General features: G+C 36.7%; 1 protein-coding gene and 1 long non-coding RNA gene across 5 annotated transcripts in view; one reads left to right on the plus strand and one right to left on the minus strand.

Annotated features, from left to right (window-relative positions):
* The first annotated feature begins 5,218 nt into the window (after nucleotides 1–5,218).
* On the plus strand, nucleotides 5,219–7,534 carry LOC123583839. The gene is made up of 2 exons (XR_006705014.1): nucleotides 5,219–6,292; nucleotides 6,545–7,534. It is a non-coding gene; the product is annotated as an uncharacterized LOC123583839 (long non-coding RNA).
* TXNDC16 (thioredoxin domain containing 16) overlaps nucleotides 6,838–16,836 on the minus strand; it is a 139,267-nt gene continuing 129,268 nt past the window's right edge. For 3 of the 4 annotated variants that reach the window (XM_045450968.1, XM_045450967.1, XM_045450969.1), the window contains one exon: nucleotides 6,838–7,580. In XM_045450968.1, coding sequence (XP_045306924.1) covers nucleotides 7,312–7,580 — 269 coding nt within the window. In that variant the 3' untranslated portion in view covers nucleotides 6,838–7,311. The remainder of the gene's footprint in view (nucleotides 7,581–16,836) is intronic. The other variant, XM_045450970.1, reaches the window with a different exon arrangement.

Below are 16,836 nucleotides of genomic sequence, written 5' to 3' on the forward strand. Positions count from 1 at the left end.
TTTTTTCTTTGACTGCTCTAGTTAGAGGTTTATCATTTTTATTGACCATCTTTAAAAAAAATCAGCTTTTGGTTTCATTAATTTTAGTCTGTTGTTTTCCTGTTTTCAATTCATTGCTTTATGCTTTTACCTTTAAAAAAATTTTTTTTCTTCTTATTTTGGATCTAAATTGCTCCTCTTTTTCTAGTTTCCTGAGATAGGGGTTTAGATTATTCAGATCCTTGTTTTCAAATCTAGATATTTAGTGCTATATCTTTCCCTCTAAGCCCAGTTTTAGCTGTGTCATACATCTTAATATGTTTGCTTTTTATTTTCATTCAATTCAAAATTTGTCTGATTCTTTGAATTTTTCTTTGACTCATGGCTATTTAGAAGAACAGTGATTAATTTATGGAAGTTTGGAAAATTCCTAAATATCTTTCTATTATTGATATCTAGTCTAATTCTGTTGTGGCCAGAGAACAAACTTTATATGGCTTAATCTCTTTGATTAGTTTAGATTTATTACATGACCCAAAATATAATCTGCTTTGGTGAATATTTCGTGTGCACTTAAAAAAAGAATGTGTATTCTCTTGTTAGGTGGAATGTCCGGTAAATGTCAGTTAAGTAATTATTGTTCAGGTCTTTTAGACCCTTGTAGATATTCTGTTTATTATTATATCAATTACTGAGAGAGTGTTGATGTCTCGAGCTATTTAATGGATTTGTCTGTTCTGCACAGTTCTATCAGCTTTTAAAGATCTCTTTTTAGATGCATGTGCATTTAGAATTGTTACATCCTCTTACCGAATCGACCTCTTTGTCATTATGTAACCTGCTTCTTTATTCAGGCTAAAAGTCCTTGTTCTGGTCTATTTTGCCTGATATTAATATAGCCACCACTCCAGTTATCTTTTTTGATTGGTGCTTGCAAGTTATATCTCATCTCATTATTTTTTAACCTATTTACATCTTCATGTTTAAAGTTGGGGTTTTTTGTAAAGTATAGAATTCTTTTAAAATCTACTCTGACTGGGGTGCCTGGGTGCCCCATTTGATTAAGTGCCAGACTCTTCATTTTGGCTCAGATCGTGATCTCACAGTCATGAGGTCAAGCCTCACATCAGGCTCCACACTGGGCACAGAGCCTGCTTAAAATTCTCTCCCTCTCCCTCTGCCCCTCCCTTGCTCATGCTCTCTCTCTCTCTCTCTCTCTCAAAAAAAAAAAAAAAAAAAAAAAAAAAATCTACTCTAACAATTTCTGCCTTTGAATTGGGGTGTATAGACCATTTACTTTAATATATGTATTGCTATGTGTGTATTTAACTCTATCATTTTGTCAGCTTTTTCTTATTTGTCCTATTTTTGTTATAGTCTTGCCTTCTTTTGGATTATTTTCTAGTTAGTTTTATCTTTTGTTTTATTATTTAGTTGTATCTTTTTTTTATTTTTAGTGATTGCTCAGGGACTTATAACAATTTACCTCTAAATAGTACTATACTACTTCACATACAATAGACCTTTACTACATTATATTTCAATTTCTTCCCTCATTCTTTGTGCTGTGTTATTGTCAGATTTTTTTTTTATTGTCATAGATTTTACTTTTATATATGTGTGAATCTCACAATATATTGTTCCAGTTTTTGCTTTAGACTAGGGGTTGGCAAATTATGGCCAGCAGGCCAAATCCAACCTATGGCCTGATTTTGTATGGCCCCTATTTTTTTTTTTAGAGTTGTAAAAAGGAGAGAGTGAGAGAGAACAAGAGAGGGAACAAGGATGGGAATCTGTTTCTTTGCCTAGCTTCAAGATTTTATCTTTGTTTTTTAGTAATTTGACTATTATGTGTCTAGGTGTTTTATTTGTAAGTTATCCTACTTGGAGATTTGTGAGCATCTTAGATCTGTGATTTATTGTCTTTCACTAATTTTTGAAATTTCTCAGCTACTATCTCTTCAAATACTTCTGCTTTGTCTCTTTTTCTCCTGGAATTCCAATTTCATGTGTGTTAAATTGTTTGATATTATCCCCCAGGTTTTGATTCATCTGTCTTGTTTTATTCACTTATTATTGTTCTCTTTGTGTTTCACTTTGGGTAATTTCCACTGACCTATTTTCAAATTCCACTTCTTTCCTCAGCTGTGCCAAGTCTATTGATGAACCCACCAAAGGCATTCTTCATTGCTGTTAGCATGTTTTGTCATCTCTAGCATTTCCATCCCAGCTAAAATTTACCATTGTTCAGGCAGGTTGTCCATCTTTTCCATCAAATCCTTTAACACCTCAATCCCAGTTACTTTATGGTCTCAGCCTCACAGTTCCAATATTTGGGAGTCTCTGAGTTTAGTTCTATCATGCTACATCTCTTCACAATGGGTTTTTTCTTACATTTCTTTTAGTCTTAGAATTTTTGACTGAATGTCAGACATCTGTGGAGATTAGTAGAGAGTGATGAATAATGTCTACACCTGGCCATTAGTGTGAAGGTCTGAGCAAATCCAGTCAGTTGAAACTGGTTTTGATTTTGTTATTTTTACTTTTATCATACTATGGTCTGTGTGTTCCTTTAGGGATGGGCTGCTGTCATCTTGTACTTGGAGTCGGACCCAAGTGCCAGAGGTTTATTTCCTGGCTCTACCCTCAGCTTTCAGCAAGCCCTGGTTGCCTGTGTCATCCCACAATCTTGTGCTTCCCGAAGTCACAAACTGCTATTGTTTATTATTTCATACTGAGCTGATGATGGGTGGGGGTAGAAGTTCTTGGTTCTCCTTGGCCATTCTCAGACTTAGGTAGGGTCTGTGTACTTGGTACCTGTGGTAGTGTCTTCTCAGAATTTCTGGCTCCTCCCCCATGGCAGCTAAACATGGCAGAGGCACTACTCACAGTTCTTGGACAGAAGTGTTCTTACGTCCTCCCAGTAATAGATTTCTGCTTGGTATTGGGGCAGGATCCTGGGCCTAAGAGATGTTCTGCCTCTCTCCAAGGGCAAAAAGTTTTGTACTTACCCCTTCCCCAGAGGGAACACTACTCTACTTCCCCAGAGTAGTGTTTCATGTCTGTCATGCAATACCATTGCATCAACCATTACCTGCATGTTTTATCCCTGAGGGATCTCTTCCTACCAAGCTCCTTCCCTAGGGGTTCTCATTAGTACCCAGTGGAGATTTATAGGAAGGAAACCCTTAGTGAATGAATATTAATTACTGTCATATCAGGGCTCCCACTTATTCTAAGGGTATATTTTAATCCACATTTGGCCTTTAAAGAATACTCTAAAAATTCAGGTGATTCCTGTTGGAAGACAATTCTTCCAGGGTCTCCTATTTCCAAGCGATTTATGAATAGAAGCACTGACTTCATTTTGGACCACGTTTTCAGCCTGGGAAAATACAGATAGGCTTGATTACTGTCTACTATCATAAAGATGTCTCCCTCGAGAGCTAAGGGCAAGCATGCTTAATACCTATTACAAAATATTTAGGTTCTCTGAGCTCAGGGTTCCTCCCTTGCAGTGCAACCCACTGCCGATATAGGTTTCACCTGGCCCTCTTCTGATGGCACTGTGGGATTGGGGATCAGAGATCTAGTACAAATACTGACCCTCTGATAAATGCTATTACAGTGAGTAATAAAGTCCTTTTTCTCTGATTCAGGAAACTGTGGCACACTAACTTATAATTTGAAGGTAAAGTAAAATCTTAAACTCTTCCAAAGATATATATATCTTTCTGCTTTAGTATTCTATTCTCTGCCAAAGGGGAAACCATTCATGTATCCTGTCTCCCCCTGAAAGGTCTTGTTGAGTTCCTTTGGTTACCTTCTCTGATGGGTGTTAAGGAAAATTATGATTTATGGGGCACCTGGGTGGTTCAGTTGTTAGAGCATCTGACTTCAGCTCAGGACATGATCTTGTGGTTTGTGGGTTCCAGCCCTGCATCAGGCTCTGTGCTGACAGCTCAGAGCCTGGAACCTCCTTCAGATTCTGTGTCTCCCTCTCACTCTGCCCCTCCCCTGCTCATGTTGTGTCTCTTTCTCTCTCAAAAATAAACATTAAAAAATTTTTAATTATGATTTCTTGTTGTTAGGATGGGGTAACATTCTCTTGCAGCTTTCTACATCTTAAGGGGAGACACAGCTCCCAAGGTATACCTATTTGATTACATTCTATTGCCAAGATAGACACTTACTGATTTGTAAAGTCTATTGTTCTGCTAATGTACATGTTTAGTTTTTTAAAGCAGCATAAGCTCAGATGAGGAACTCTAAGAATTTTGAAAAACTGTCCATGGGATGTTTCATCACAGAGCTGGAAGCAATGGACTAAGAATGTTGACCTTCCAGCATAGGTGAGGCCAGAGAGGGTGAAAGAATCTGATTCATGAGAGACATTCTGCAGAATGTACATGTGAAGTGGCCACCAAGTCTTCTAGAAGACCGGGGTGTGTGTGGGGGCGACATTTAGGAAAACTATAACCACTTGGTGTTAGAGAGAGGGCTTTTGAAGCTCTCAAAAATGAACAGGAGTATATGACAGAAAACGCTGAAAAGGATACAAAGAACAGATAGAAGAACAGCAAGTGGTATTGTGAGAAAACTCACTACATTCACTCTCACTTTCTGGTAAACAGAATCTAGATTTTTTTCTTTTTTCTTTTTTTTAATGTTTACTTATTTACTTTGAGGAAGAGAGCACAAGGGGAGGGGCAGGAGAGAGGAAGAGAGAGAATCCCAAGCAGGCTCCATGCTGTCATGCAGAGCTTGATGTAGGGCTCCATCTCATGAATTGGGAGATCATGATCTGAGCTGAAATCAAGAGTTGAACACCAACTGACTGAGCCACCCACGTGCCCCCAGAATCTAGATTTCTTTTGTGAGATTTACCTCTTCTGCATTGTGAAAGTCTGGTTAAGGGCTCCCAACTAAAGTGCCCACTCTTCCCCTATCCAAGTTTCCCAGGATGCCCTGAGTCACAAAAGATAGAAAAGCAGTTGGAACTGATTCATCACTGAGCTGTTAGTTTCTCATACATCGATCCTAGAACAGCCTTGGTTCCCATCTTCTTAAAATGTGGCTTAATTTTTCCTCTAACTCTGTGAATTACCCAATATTCCCATTTTGCTTAAGTTTCTGTTACCTGCAACCAAAGAAACCCAATTGATACAGGGTAATACAGGTCAATTGATAATACAGTATCCATTGATACAGGTCCAACAGAGGGCATGACAGAGGTCAAAGGAAGCTTTTGAACATAGGTAGCTTGAAATCTAGATACTTTATTTGAAATTATTAAAAGAACATGTCAACAACTGTCAAATTGGGTATGGTACAATAATCAATTTTATGTTTCTGTGTGCTTATAGTTAATTAGCATTTTCTAATGGTTAGGCTAGTGTTATTTTATTGCTACAACTATAATTAGAGTTCATTCTCATATCTCCCATGTTAGAAATCAAAACAAATGAGAACGAACTGAAATAATATCCATTACATGCTACAGGAAAAATATCAAGAAGGGGGTGCTAACAGTAGCAAATGATCTATGTTACAATGAAATATAGCTATTTTTGCTTTTTAAGATTCTATTTATGAACCCAATTGTACTAGGCAAACTGTATGTGCAGAAAATTTCAAGAACCAGATACCCCAAGGAGGTATTAAAAGGGAGAAATATAGTGGAGCGCAAAGTACGATGTTCTCAACAAAGGTCTCAAAAATATGCACCAAAAGAGCAAAAATGAGACAAAACTGCTACAAACAGATCACTCTGACAAGTAAGTGCTTTTGGAATGAAAAATTAATTTTTTGGCTAATCTTTCCCTCTCATTATACAGATGAGGCTCTATGGCTTCTCCTCTCCATTATATAGATGAGGGAGACCAATTGATTTTTCCAAAGCTTACAAAGGTACATTTCACACATGGCTTAGATCGGGGAGCCTTTTTGTGAAGAGGATAGCAGAATGTTTAAATTCTCTTCAACTTAGTAATATAATTTGTAGAATTAAGAGGTTTTAAGATTCTCTTATATACATTTTTATATATTATAAACATACAAGGTTATATAGATTATCATACATAACTATATATAATGTATATAATTGTGTGTGTGTGTGTGTGTGTATACATCTCATCCTGAGTCCTTTTTAGCGTTATCTCATTACTGTTCAAAAATATAAAAAAGAATTTATAATAAAAGATATGGTTGTGTTCAGATATAATTGGGATAAGACCACCTAATATGTATTTATCTTTAATATCCAAGATTTTTTTCAAATATAACTAAGCACAATAAGAACATTCTACCACAGGTTAGTTTCTTTTTTTTTTTTTTTTAATTTTTTTTTTTTTTCAACGTTTATTTATTTTTGGGACAGAGAGAGACAGAGCATGAACGGGGAAGGGGCAGAGAGAGAGGGAGACACAGAATCGGAAACAGGCTCCAGGCTCTGAGCCATCAGCCCAGAGCCCGACGCGGGGCTCGAACTCACGGACCGCGAGATCGTGACCTGGCTGAAGTCGGACGCTTAACCGACTGCGCCACCCAGGCGCCCCAACCACAGGTTAGTTTCAAACAAGATTACTCAACCGTGGCGCTACTAATATTTGGGCAGGATAATTCTTTGTTTTGAGGGGCTGTCCAATGCATGATAGGGTATCTAGCAGCATCCGTGGCCTCTACCCACCCCTAGATGCTAGTAATACCCCTAGTCACAAGCAAAAATGTCTCTTGACATTGCAAAATGTCCCCTCGGGGCAAAACTCCTTGGTTTAAAAACACTGGTTTTAACATCATGTCTACAACAAAGCAAATACAACTTCCAGCTGTATGATAACACTCTGAAGTCAACTATGATTAACCTAGAGGTGAATTTTTATTCTAATTCAAAATATATCATGGCTAGACCCAAGTTAAATTAATTATACCAGTTTTTGTCTAGAGCTGAACTTCCAGTACAGTAGTCAGTCACTAGTCACATCGGAAGGGAGATGTATAGTGAGGGTGAAATACGCACTGGATTTTGAAGACTTGACAGAAAAAAAGAATGTAAAAATATCGTAATTTTTATGTTAACTGAGCTAGTTTGGGTATACTTGGTGAAATATTAAAATTAATTTCATCTGCTTTTACTTTTTTTAAAGGTGCTACTATAAAATTCTAAGTTACATATATGGCTCACATTATATTTCCATTGGACAACAATGGCCTAGAGACTGGAAGTGATTTAGTATTAATTTATAATAAATTCTTCAGTCTACCAAATAAGCTACAAAGACTTTGTAAAGCTCTCCACAGCCCTATGAAACCAGCTCATAACTCTTTTGAGCATCACAATTCTTTATTGTCATGCCTAAATGATTTGTCTCCTTCTTTAAACCAATTACTTCTATTCCAATGCTTTATTCTCAGTGTTTCAACTGGTTCTTTTCTGATTGTTGATTTATCTTCATGTTGTTTTTTATCATTCTTTTGCATGTTAGTTTCTTTTGTACACTCAGGCTCTTTCCTTGTGGGATGTTGAGATGCTGCGGCATCCATCATACTTAGAAAATCATAAGCAGGAAGAGGAGGTTTCCATTCCTGAGCAGGTAAAATTGCTGGAAGGAAGATACAACCAAAGGTTAATAATAACATCATCATACAGATACACTATAAAATATTTTATTTTGAAAAATATATGTGTAAGAGTAAAGGCTTTATCAGTTTTTACTTATCTAAACAAAACTAGATTCTGTCATTGTCTAAGAAACTTGATACATCTGTCATTACTAGCCATTTTCATTTTTTATATTATATTTGCAAACTATTCTATTCTAAATAAAAGTTAGTATTAATAGAAAAAAATAAGGTCCAGAATCTCCCTGCTAGTTAACCCTTGTTGAGGTTAAAAAAAAAAAAAAAAAAAAAAAATAGCAATGTGGTAATGAGATTACATACAGATACAAGTTAAAATGAAAAAGCCTCCTGTTTCCCACCTTACCCAACTTTATCCCAAAAAACTGAAAATTTTTTTAAATTCCAGTATAAATAACATAGTGTTTTATTAGTTTCAGGTATACAATATAGTGATTCATCAATTCTACACATTACTCTCTGCTCATCTTGCTAAGTGTACTCTTAATCCCTTTACCTAGTTCACCCATCACTCCACCCACCTTCCCTCTGGTAATCATCAGTTTGTTCTCTGTAATTAAGAGTCTGTTTTTTGGTTTGTCTTTTTTTCTTCAATTTGTTTCGTTTTTTAAATTCCATATATGAGTGAAGCCATATGGTATTTGTTTTTCTCTGACTTATTTCATTTAGCATTATAACTTCTAGGTCCATCCATGCTGTTGCAAATGGCAAGACTTATTTCTTTATGGCTGAGTAATATTCCATTGTGTATATATATACCACATCCTCAATTATCCATTTATCTATCAATAAACAGCTTGCTTCCATAGTTTGGCTGTTGTAAATAATGCTGCAATAAACATAAATGCTGCATATATCTTTTGGAATTAGCATTTTCATATTTCATGGGTAAATACCCTATAGCGGAATTACTGAATCATACGGTCTTCTATTTTTTTTTAATTTTTTGGAGACCCTCCATGCTGTTTTCCAAAGGGGATGCTCCAGTTTGTAATCCCCCAACAATGCATGAGGGTTCCTTATTCTCTGCATCCTCATCAATACTTGTTGTTTCTTGTGTTTTTTATTTTAGCCATCCTGACAGGTGTGAGGTGATATTTCATTATGGTTTTGATTTGCATTTCTCTGATGATTAGTGATGTTGAGCATCTTTTCATGGGTTTGTTGACCATCTGGATGTCTTCTTTGGAGAACTATCTGTTCATGTCTTCTGCCCATATTTTAATTGCATTATTTGGTTTTTTGGTGCTGAGTTGCATAAGTTCTTTATATTTTTTGGATATTAACCCTTTCTCAGACATGTCATTTGTGAACGTCTTCTCCCATTCAGTAGACTGTCTTTTAGTTTTGTTGATTGTTTCCTATGCTATGCAGAAGCTTTTTATTTTGGTGGGTCCCCATAGTTTATTTTTGCTTTTGTTTCCCTTGCCCTAGGAGACATTATTAGAAAAATGTTGCTATGGGTAATGTCAAAGAGGTTATTCCCTTTGCTCTCTTCTAGAATTTTTATGGTTTCAGGCGTCACATTTAAGTCCTAATCCATTTCGAGTTTATTTTTGTGTGTGGTGTGAGAAAGTAGTCCAGTTTCATTCTTTTGCATGTAGCTGTCCAGTTTCCCAACACCATTGTTGAAGAGACTATCTTTTTCTCATTACAAATTCTCACCTCCTTTGTCAAAGATTAATTCACCACATGATTGCAGGTTTATTTTTGGGCTATCCTGTTTCATTGATCTGTGTGTCTATTTTTATGCCAGTACCATACTGTTGTGGTTACCACAGCTTTGTAGTACATCTTGAAATCTGGGATTGTGATACCTCCAATTTTATTCTTTCATGAGATTGCTTTAGCTGTTTCAGGGTCTTTTTTTCTGGTTCCATACACATTTTAGGGCTGTTCTAGTTCTGTGAAAAATGATATTGCTATTTGGTTTGGGATTACATTAAAATCTGAAGATTGCTTTGGGTAGTATGAACATTTTAACAATACTAATTCTTCTGACCCACAAGCATGGCACATCTTTCCATTTGTTTATGTTGTCTTTGTTTCATCAATGTTTTATAGTTTTCATAGTATAGTTCTTTTACCTCCTTGGTTAAGTTTACTTCTAGGTATTTTATTATTTTTGGTGAAATTTTAAATGGGATTGTTTTCTTACTATCTCTACTACTTCATTGTTACTGTACAGAAATGCAATGGATTTCAATATATTGACTTTGTATCTTGCAACCTTATGGAATTCATTGATCAGTTTTTTAACGGAGTCTTTAGGGTTTTCTACATATAGGATCATGTCATCTACAAATAGTGACAGATTTACTTCTTCCTTAGCAATATGGATGCCTTTTATTTCTTTTTGTCTCATTGCTGTGGTTAGGACTTCTAGTACAATGCTGAATAAAAGAGGTGACAGTGGACATCCTTTCTTTTTCCTACTCTTAGAGGAAAAGCTCTCAGTTTTTCACTGAGTTCAATGATGTTAACTGTAGGTTTTTCATATACAGACTTTATTATGTTCAGGTATGTTCCCCGTAAACTTACTTTGTTGAGACTTTTTATCATGAATGCCTGTTAAGATTTGTGAAATGCTTTTTTTTTTTTTTTTTTTTTTTTTTGCATCTACTGAAGTGATCATATGGTTTTTATCCTTGGTCTTGTTGATGTGATGCATCACACTGATGATAATTTGTGGATATTGAACCATCCTTGATCCCAGGAATAAATCCCACTTGATCACGGTGAATAATTTTCTTAATGTATTTTTGAATTGTTTGCTAATATTTTGTTGAGGATTTTTGTATCTATGTTCATCAGAGCTTTGGCCTATAGTTCCTTTTTGTAGGGTCTTTTTCTGATTTTGATATCGTGGTAACGCTGGCCTCCTAGAATGAATTTGAAAGCTTTCCTTACTCTTCTATTTTTTGGAATATTTTGAGAACAAGGTATTAACTTCCTTAAATGTTTGGTAGAATTCACCTGTGTAGCCGTCTGGTCCTGGATTTTTGTTTGTTGGGAGTCTTTGATTATTGACTCATTTTCATTGCTGATAATCAGTCTGTTCAATTTTTCTGTTTCTCCCTGATTCAGTTCTGGGAGGTTCTAGGTATGTAGGAATTTGTCTATTTCTTCTAAGTTGTCCAATTTGATAGCATATGATTTTTCATAATATTCTCTTATAATCCTTTGTATTTCTGTGGTGTCGATTGTTATTTTGCCTCTATGATTTCTGATTTTATGTGTTTGAGTCCTCTCACTTTTTTTTCCTCCCATGATCTGGCTAAACGTTTATCAATTTTGTTGATCTTTTCAAAGAACTAGCTCCTGGTTTCACTGATTTTTTTTTTTTTTTTTTTTTTTTTTTTTAGCTTTTCTGTACTTTATATGGGCTCTGATCTTTATTATTTCCTTCCTTCTACTGGTTTTGGGTTTTGTTTGTTCTTTTTCTAGTTTCTTTAGGTGAAAGATTAGTTTGAGATTTTTCTTGCTTCTTGAGGTGGGCCTGTATTGCTCTAAACTTCCCTTTTAGAACAACTTTTGCTGCATCCCAAAGATTCTGGACCATTATGTTTTCATTTTCGTTGTCTGTCTATATTTATTTCCATTCTCTCTGTATTTATTTCCTTTTTGATTTCTTGGTTGGCCCATTCATTGTTTAATAGCATGTTACTTAACCTCCAGGTAGTTGTCTTCTTCCATATTTTTTCTTGTAACTGACTTCTAGTTTCATAGAGTTGTGGTCAGAATAGACACATAGTATTATGACTTCAGTCTTTTTTAATTTATTGAGACTTGTTGTGTGGCCTAATATGTGCTCTATTCTGGAGAATGTTTCATGTGCACTTGAAGAGAATGTGAATTCTGCTGTTTTAGGATAGAATGTTCTGAATATCTGTTAGATCCATCTAGTCCAATGTGTCATCCAAAGCCAATGTTTCCTTGTTGATTTTCTGTTTGGGTGATCTATCCATTGATGTAAGTGAGGTGTTAAAGTTCCCTACTATTATTGTATTACTCTCAATTACTTCCTTTATGTTTGTTACTAGCTGCTTTATGTATTTGGGTGCTCCCATGTTGATGTATAAATATTTATCATTGTTTATATCTTCTTGGATTGTTTTTTTTTATGAATATATAGTGTCCTTTTTTTGGTCTGTTGTTATAATCTGTTTTAAAGTCTATTTTGTATTATATGCCTATTGCTACCCTGGCTTTCTTTTCACTTCCATTTGCATGATAAATGCTTTTCTGTCAGTTCACATTCAATCTCCATGTGTCTTTAGGTTTGAAATGAGTCTCTTATAGGTAGCATATAGATGGGTCTTGCTTTCTTTAATCCAGTCCCTCACTCTGTATTTTTGAATGTAGCATTTAGTCCATTTACATTCAAGGTAATTATTCATAGGTTGCATTTATTGCCATTTGATACTTGTTTTATGGTTGTTTTAGTAGTTCTTTGTTCCTTTATTCTCTTGCTTTATTCTCTCATGATTTACTGGGTTTCTTTAGTGATATACTTGGATTCCCTTCTCTGTCTGTCTCTCTCTTTTTTTGCATATCTGTTACTAGTTTTTGACTTGTTGTTACCATTAGGTATATATATATGTAACATCTTATGCACATAGTAGTCTATATTAAATCTATATTTAGTTTGAACCCATCCTTTACTCTTCCCCACCCATGTTTTAAGTATATGATGTCATACTTCACATCCTTTTATTTTGTGAATCTCGTGATTTTTACATATAAACTTAATTTTACTGCTCTTGTGCTTCCTACTTTTCTTACTCCTGCTCATGGGCTTTCCTTTCCACCCAAAGAGTCCTGTTTAATATTTTTCATAGGGCTATTTTAATGGTCATGAATTCTTTTAACTTTTGTCTGGGAAACTCTCCTTCTACTCTAAAAATATTTTTTAACGTTTTTATTCATTTTTTGAGAGACAGAAAGAGACAGTGAGTGGAGGAGGGGCAGAGAGAGAGGGAGACAGAATCTGAAGTAGGCTCTAGGCTCTGAGCTCTCAGCACAGAGCCCGAGGCGGGACTCGAACCCACAAACTGTGAGATCATGACCCAAGCTGAAGTCGGATCCTTAACTGACTGAGCCACCAAGGCACCCCCTCTCATTCTACTCTAAATGACAGCTTCACTAGATATTCTTGGCACCAGATATTTTCCTTTCAGCACTTTGAATATATCATTCCACTCTCTTGCAGCCTGCAAAATTCCTGCTGAAAAATCTGACAGCCTTATGGGATTTCCCTTGTAGTAACTGTTTTCTTTTCTCTTGCTGCTTTTAAAATTCTCAACCAGTACTTTTTGCCATTTTAATTACGTGTCTTGGTGCAGACCTCCTTAGGTTGATTTTGTTGGGGGCTCTCTGTGCCTCCTGGATCTAGATTTGTTTCTTTTCCCAGGTTTGGGAAGTTTTCAGCTGTTATTTCTTCACATAAATTTTCTGCCTGCTTTTCTCTCTCTTCTCTTTCTGAGATCCCTATAATGCAAATGTTATTACACTTGATGGTGTCACTGAGTTCCTTATGTCTATTTTCATTTTTCATTATTTTTTCTTTCAGCTTAATTGCTTTCCTCCAAGTTGCCAATCCATTCTTCTGCTTCTTCTAGTCTTCTGTTTATTCCATCTAGTGTATTTTTACTTTGCTATTGAGTTAATCTCTGATTGATTCTTTTTTGTTTTATAGATCTTTGTTAAAGGTCTCACTGAGGTCCTCCACTCTTTTCTCAAGTCTAGCAAGTATCTTTATGACCATTACTTTAAATTCTCTGTGAGGCATATGACTTATTTCCATTTTGTTTAGCTCTCTTGCTGTGATTTTTGTTCTGTTCTTTCATTTGGGACATATTCTTCTGTCTCATTTTTTCAAACTCTGTTTCATTGTATTAGGAAAGTCAGGTATGTCTCCTGCTTTTGAAAATAGTGGCCTTGTGAAGAAGAGGTATTGTAGTGCCCTGGATTCCAGGGTCCCCTGTTCACCAGAACCTGGTGCTTCATGAATGTTGTTGTTGTGCCTGACTATTGTAGTTGAGCCACTTTTGCTTCAGTGCAGTTGTCTGCAATGACTCTGCCTGCTGTGGACAGGGCAATCCCTGTGTTGTTAGTGGGCCAGTCTGGGGCCACCTTGGGCTTCAGCTGAGCCAGAACAGGTATTTGCCAGAGATGCAGTAGCACAGGGCACTTTCCCTGTGTTGTCCCCTGAGGAGCTTCTGTTGGTGGGTGGGGCCTGCAGTCTGACCAACTGGTTTCCCCCAGCCCACTGCTGGGCCTGCATTTGGACTGGTGTTTGTGGTTATCTTCTTCTCTCTCCAAGACCAGCTGGACCACTTTGAAGTGGTGCTGGTCCCTGTCACAGCTGCTGGTACACTGCCATGCTTGTGGCACCACTTTGGATAGGCTCCAGCCAAAGGCATATTGGAGGGGCATGTCCACTGGAGAATGCAAAGGAGGATTAGTAAGTTAGGTGGAGAGTGTTGGCACTGAGCTGTTTCCCCCAGGTGTCATGTATCTAGGCTGGGGGGCGGGCAGGGGAGGGAAGTGGTGCCTGCCAGCTCCTTTTGCTTCCTAGAGAAGTCTCCTAGAGATCCCTGCCACCCCCAGCACACACTGAGATTAGTAAATAAATCTCCTTCTGATATACCCGAAGTGTTTTTCAAACTGCTTCTTATATTCTGTATCTCTGTTTGGCTGTTTATTATGCTCTTTAAGGGTGGGGACTCCACCCTCCAAGTTCTCCCAGAGAACTCACTAAGTTTTAACATTCTAAGTGTTAAGCCCTGCTGGTTGTAAGAACTTGTAAAATTAGGCTTCTCTGATTTTCAAAGTCAAATTGTGGGGGTTTGTCTTCCCCATGTGGGTTTCCCATGACTGTAGTGTTTTGTATGAGGGTCTGTTTCTCTTTCCTCTGTGAGCCTGCAGGGTCTCTCTCTCCTCAGGATAGTCTTGTGGGTCTCTTTAGCTCCCCACCATGTCTCTGCCCTTTATACCTTCTTTGCCGCCCCTTGTCTACAATTAGCTGTGAAGAGTCTATTCTGACAGTTTTTGAGTCATTTTCTGGGTTTTTACATTGATGTGGGTGTTATATAGTTGTATCCATGGGATGAGGTAAATTTAGGATCTTCTTCTTATCATTTTCCCAAGAAGTTCCCCTGCAACTATTTCTTATGAATCATTACAGAAAAATTTTTTTGGAACAAACACATTTATTGTTTAGACAGGTATTCCTTTACATTTTAAAACATTTCATTTTTGAAACTTTTTTTCTTAAATTTCAGTGTATTTGACACACACAGTTACATTACGTTCAGGTGTGTAACATTGATTCAATAAATTTTTATGTTATGCTACACTCACCATAAGTGTAGTTACCATCTCTCACCACGTAATTCCATTAAAATAGCATTGACTATATTCCCTATGCTATACCTTTCCATCCCCATGACTTATTCATTCCATAGCTGGAAGCCTGTATCTCCCACTTACCTTCACCTATTTTTTCCCATCCCCCCTTTACCCTTCCTCTCAGGCAACCATCAGTTTGTTCTCTGTAGTTATATGTCTAGGCTTTTTCCTTGTTCATTAGTTTTGTTCTTCAGATTCCACATAGAAGTGGAATCATATGGTATTTGTCTTTCTCTGACTTATTTCCCTTAGTGCAATACCCTTTAAGTCCATCCCTGTTGGTGAGCATGTGGAAAAAAAAGAACCCTTGTGGAGTATTGGTGGGAATGTAAACTGGTTCAGCCAATGTGGAAAACATTGGAAAACATCTCAAAAAATTTAAATGGATGGCACAAGAACAGACACTCAGATCAATGGAACAGAATAGAGAACCTAGAAATGGACCCACAAATGTATGGCCAACTAATCTTTTACAAAGCAGGAAAGAATATCCAATGGAATAAAGACAGTGGTGCTGGGAAAACTGGACAGCAACATGCAAAAGAATGAACCTGGACAACTTTCTTACACCATACACAAAAATAAACTCAAAATGGATGAAAGACCTCAATGTAAGACAGGGAGCCATCAAAATCCTTGAGGAGAAAGCAGGCAAAAACCTCTTTGATCTTGGCTGCAGCAACTTCTTATTCAATACGTCTCCAGAGGCAAGGGAAACAAAAGCAAAAATGAACTACTGGGACCTCATCAAAATAAAAACCTTCTGCTTTTTATTAAAAGCGAAGGAACAATCAGCAAAACTAAAAGGCAACTGACAGAATGGGAGAAGCTATTTGCAAATGACATTTCAGATAAAGGGTTAGTATCCAGAATCTATAAAGAACTTATCAAACTCAACACCCAAAAAACAAATAATCCAGTGAAGAAACGGGCAAAAGACATGAACAGACACTTCTCCAAGGAAAACATCCAGATGGCCAACCGACACATGAAAAAATGCTCAACGTCACTCATCATTAGGGAAATACAAATGAAAACCACAAGGAGATACCACCTTACACCTGTCAGAATGGCTCACATGAACAACTCAGGCAACAATAGATGTTGGCGAGGATGTGGAGAGAGGATCTCTTTTGTATTGTTGGTGGGAATGCAAGCTGGTGCAGCCAATCTGGAAAACAGTATGGAGGTTCCTCAAAAAACTAAAAATAGAACCATCCTATGACCCAGCAATTGCACTACTAGGCATTTATCCATGGGATACAGGTGTGCTGTTTCAAAGGGAACACATGCACCCCATATATACATATATATATATACACACACACATACACACACACACACACACACACACACACACACACACAATAGTATTACTCGGCAATCAAAAAGAATGAAATCTTGCCATTTGCAACTATGTGGATGGAACTCGAGGGTATTATACTAAGTGAAATTAGTCAGAGAAAGACAAAAATCATATGACTTCACTCATATGAGGACTTTAAGAGACAGAAACAGATGAACATAAGGGAAGGGAAACAAAAATAATATAAAAACAGGGAGGGGGACACAACAGAAGAGACTCATAAATATGGAGAACAAACTGAGGGTTACTGGAGGGGTTGTGGGAGGGGGGATGGGCTAAATGGGTAAGGGGTATTAAGGAATCTATTCCTGAAATCATTGTTTCTCTATATGCTAATTTGGACATAAATTTTAAAAAATAAAAAAAAGAAAAAATAAAAAAATAAATAAAAATGCAAATACCATATGACCCAATAATTCCGGTACTAGTATTTACACTAA

Source organism: Leopardus geoffroyi, chromosome B3 (genome assembly GCF_018350155.1).
Source record: "Leopardus geoffroyi isolate Oge1 chromosome B3, O.geoffroyi_Oge1_pat1.0, whole genome shotgun sequence".
Taxonomy (NCBI): Eukaryota; Metazoa; Chordata; class Mammalia; order Carnivora; family Felidae; genus Leopardus; species Leopardus geoffroyi.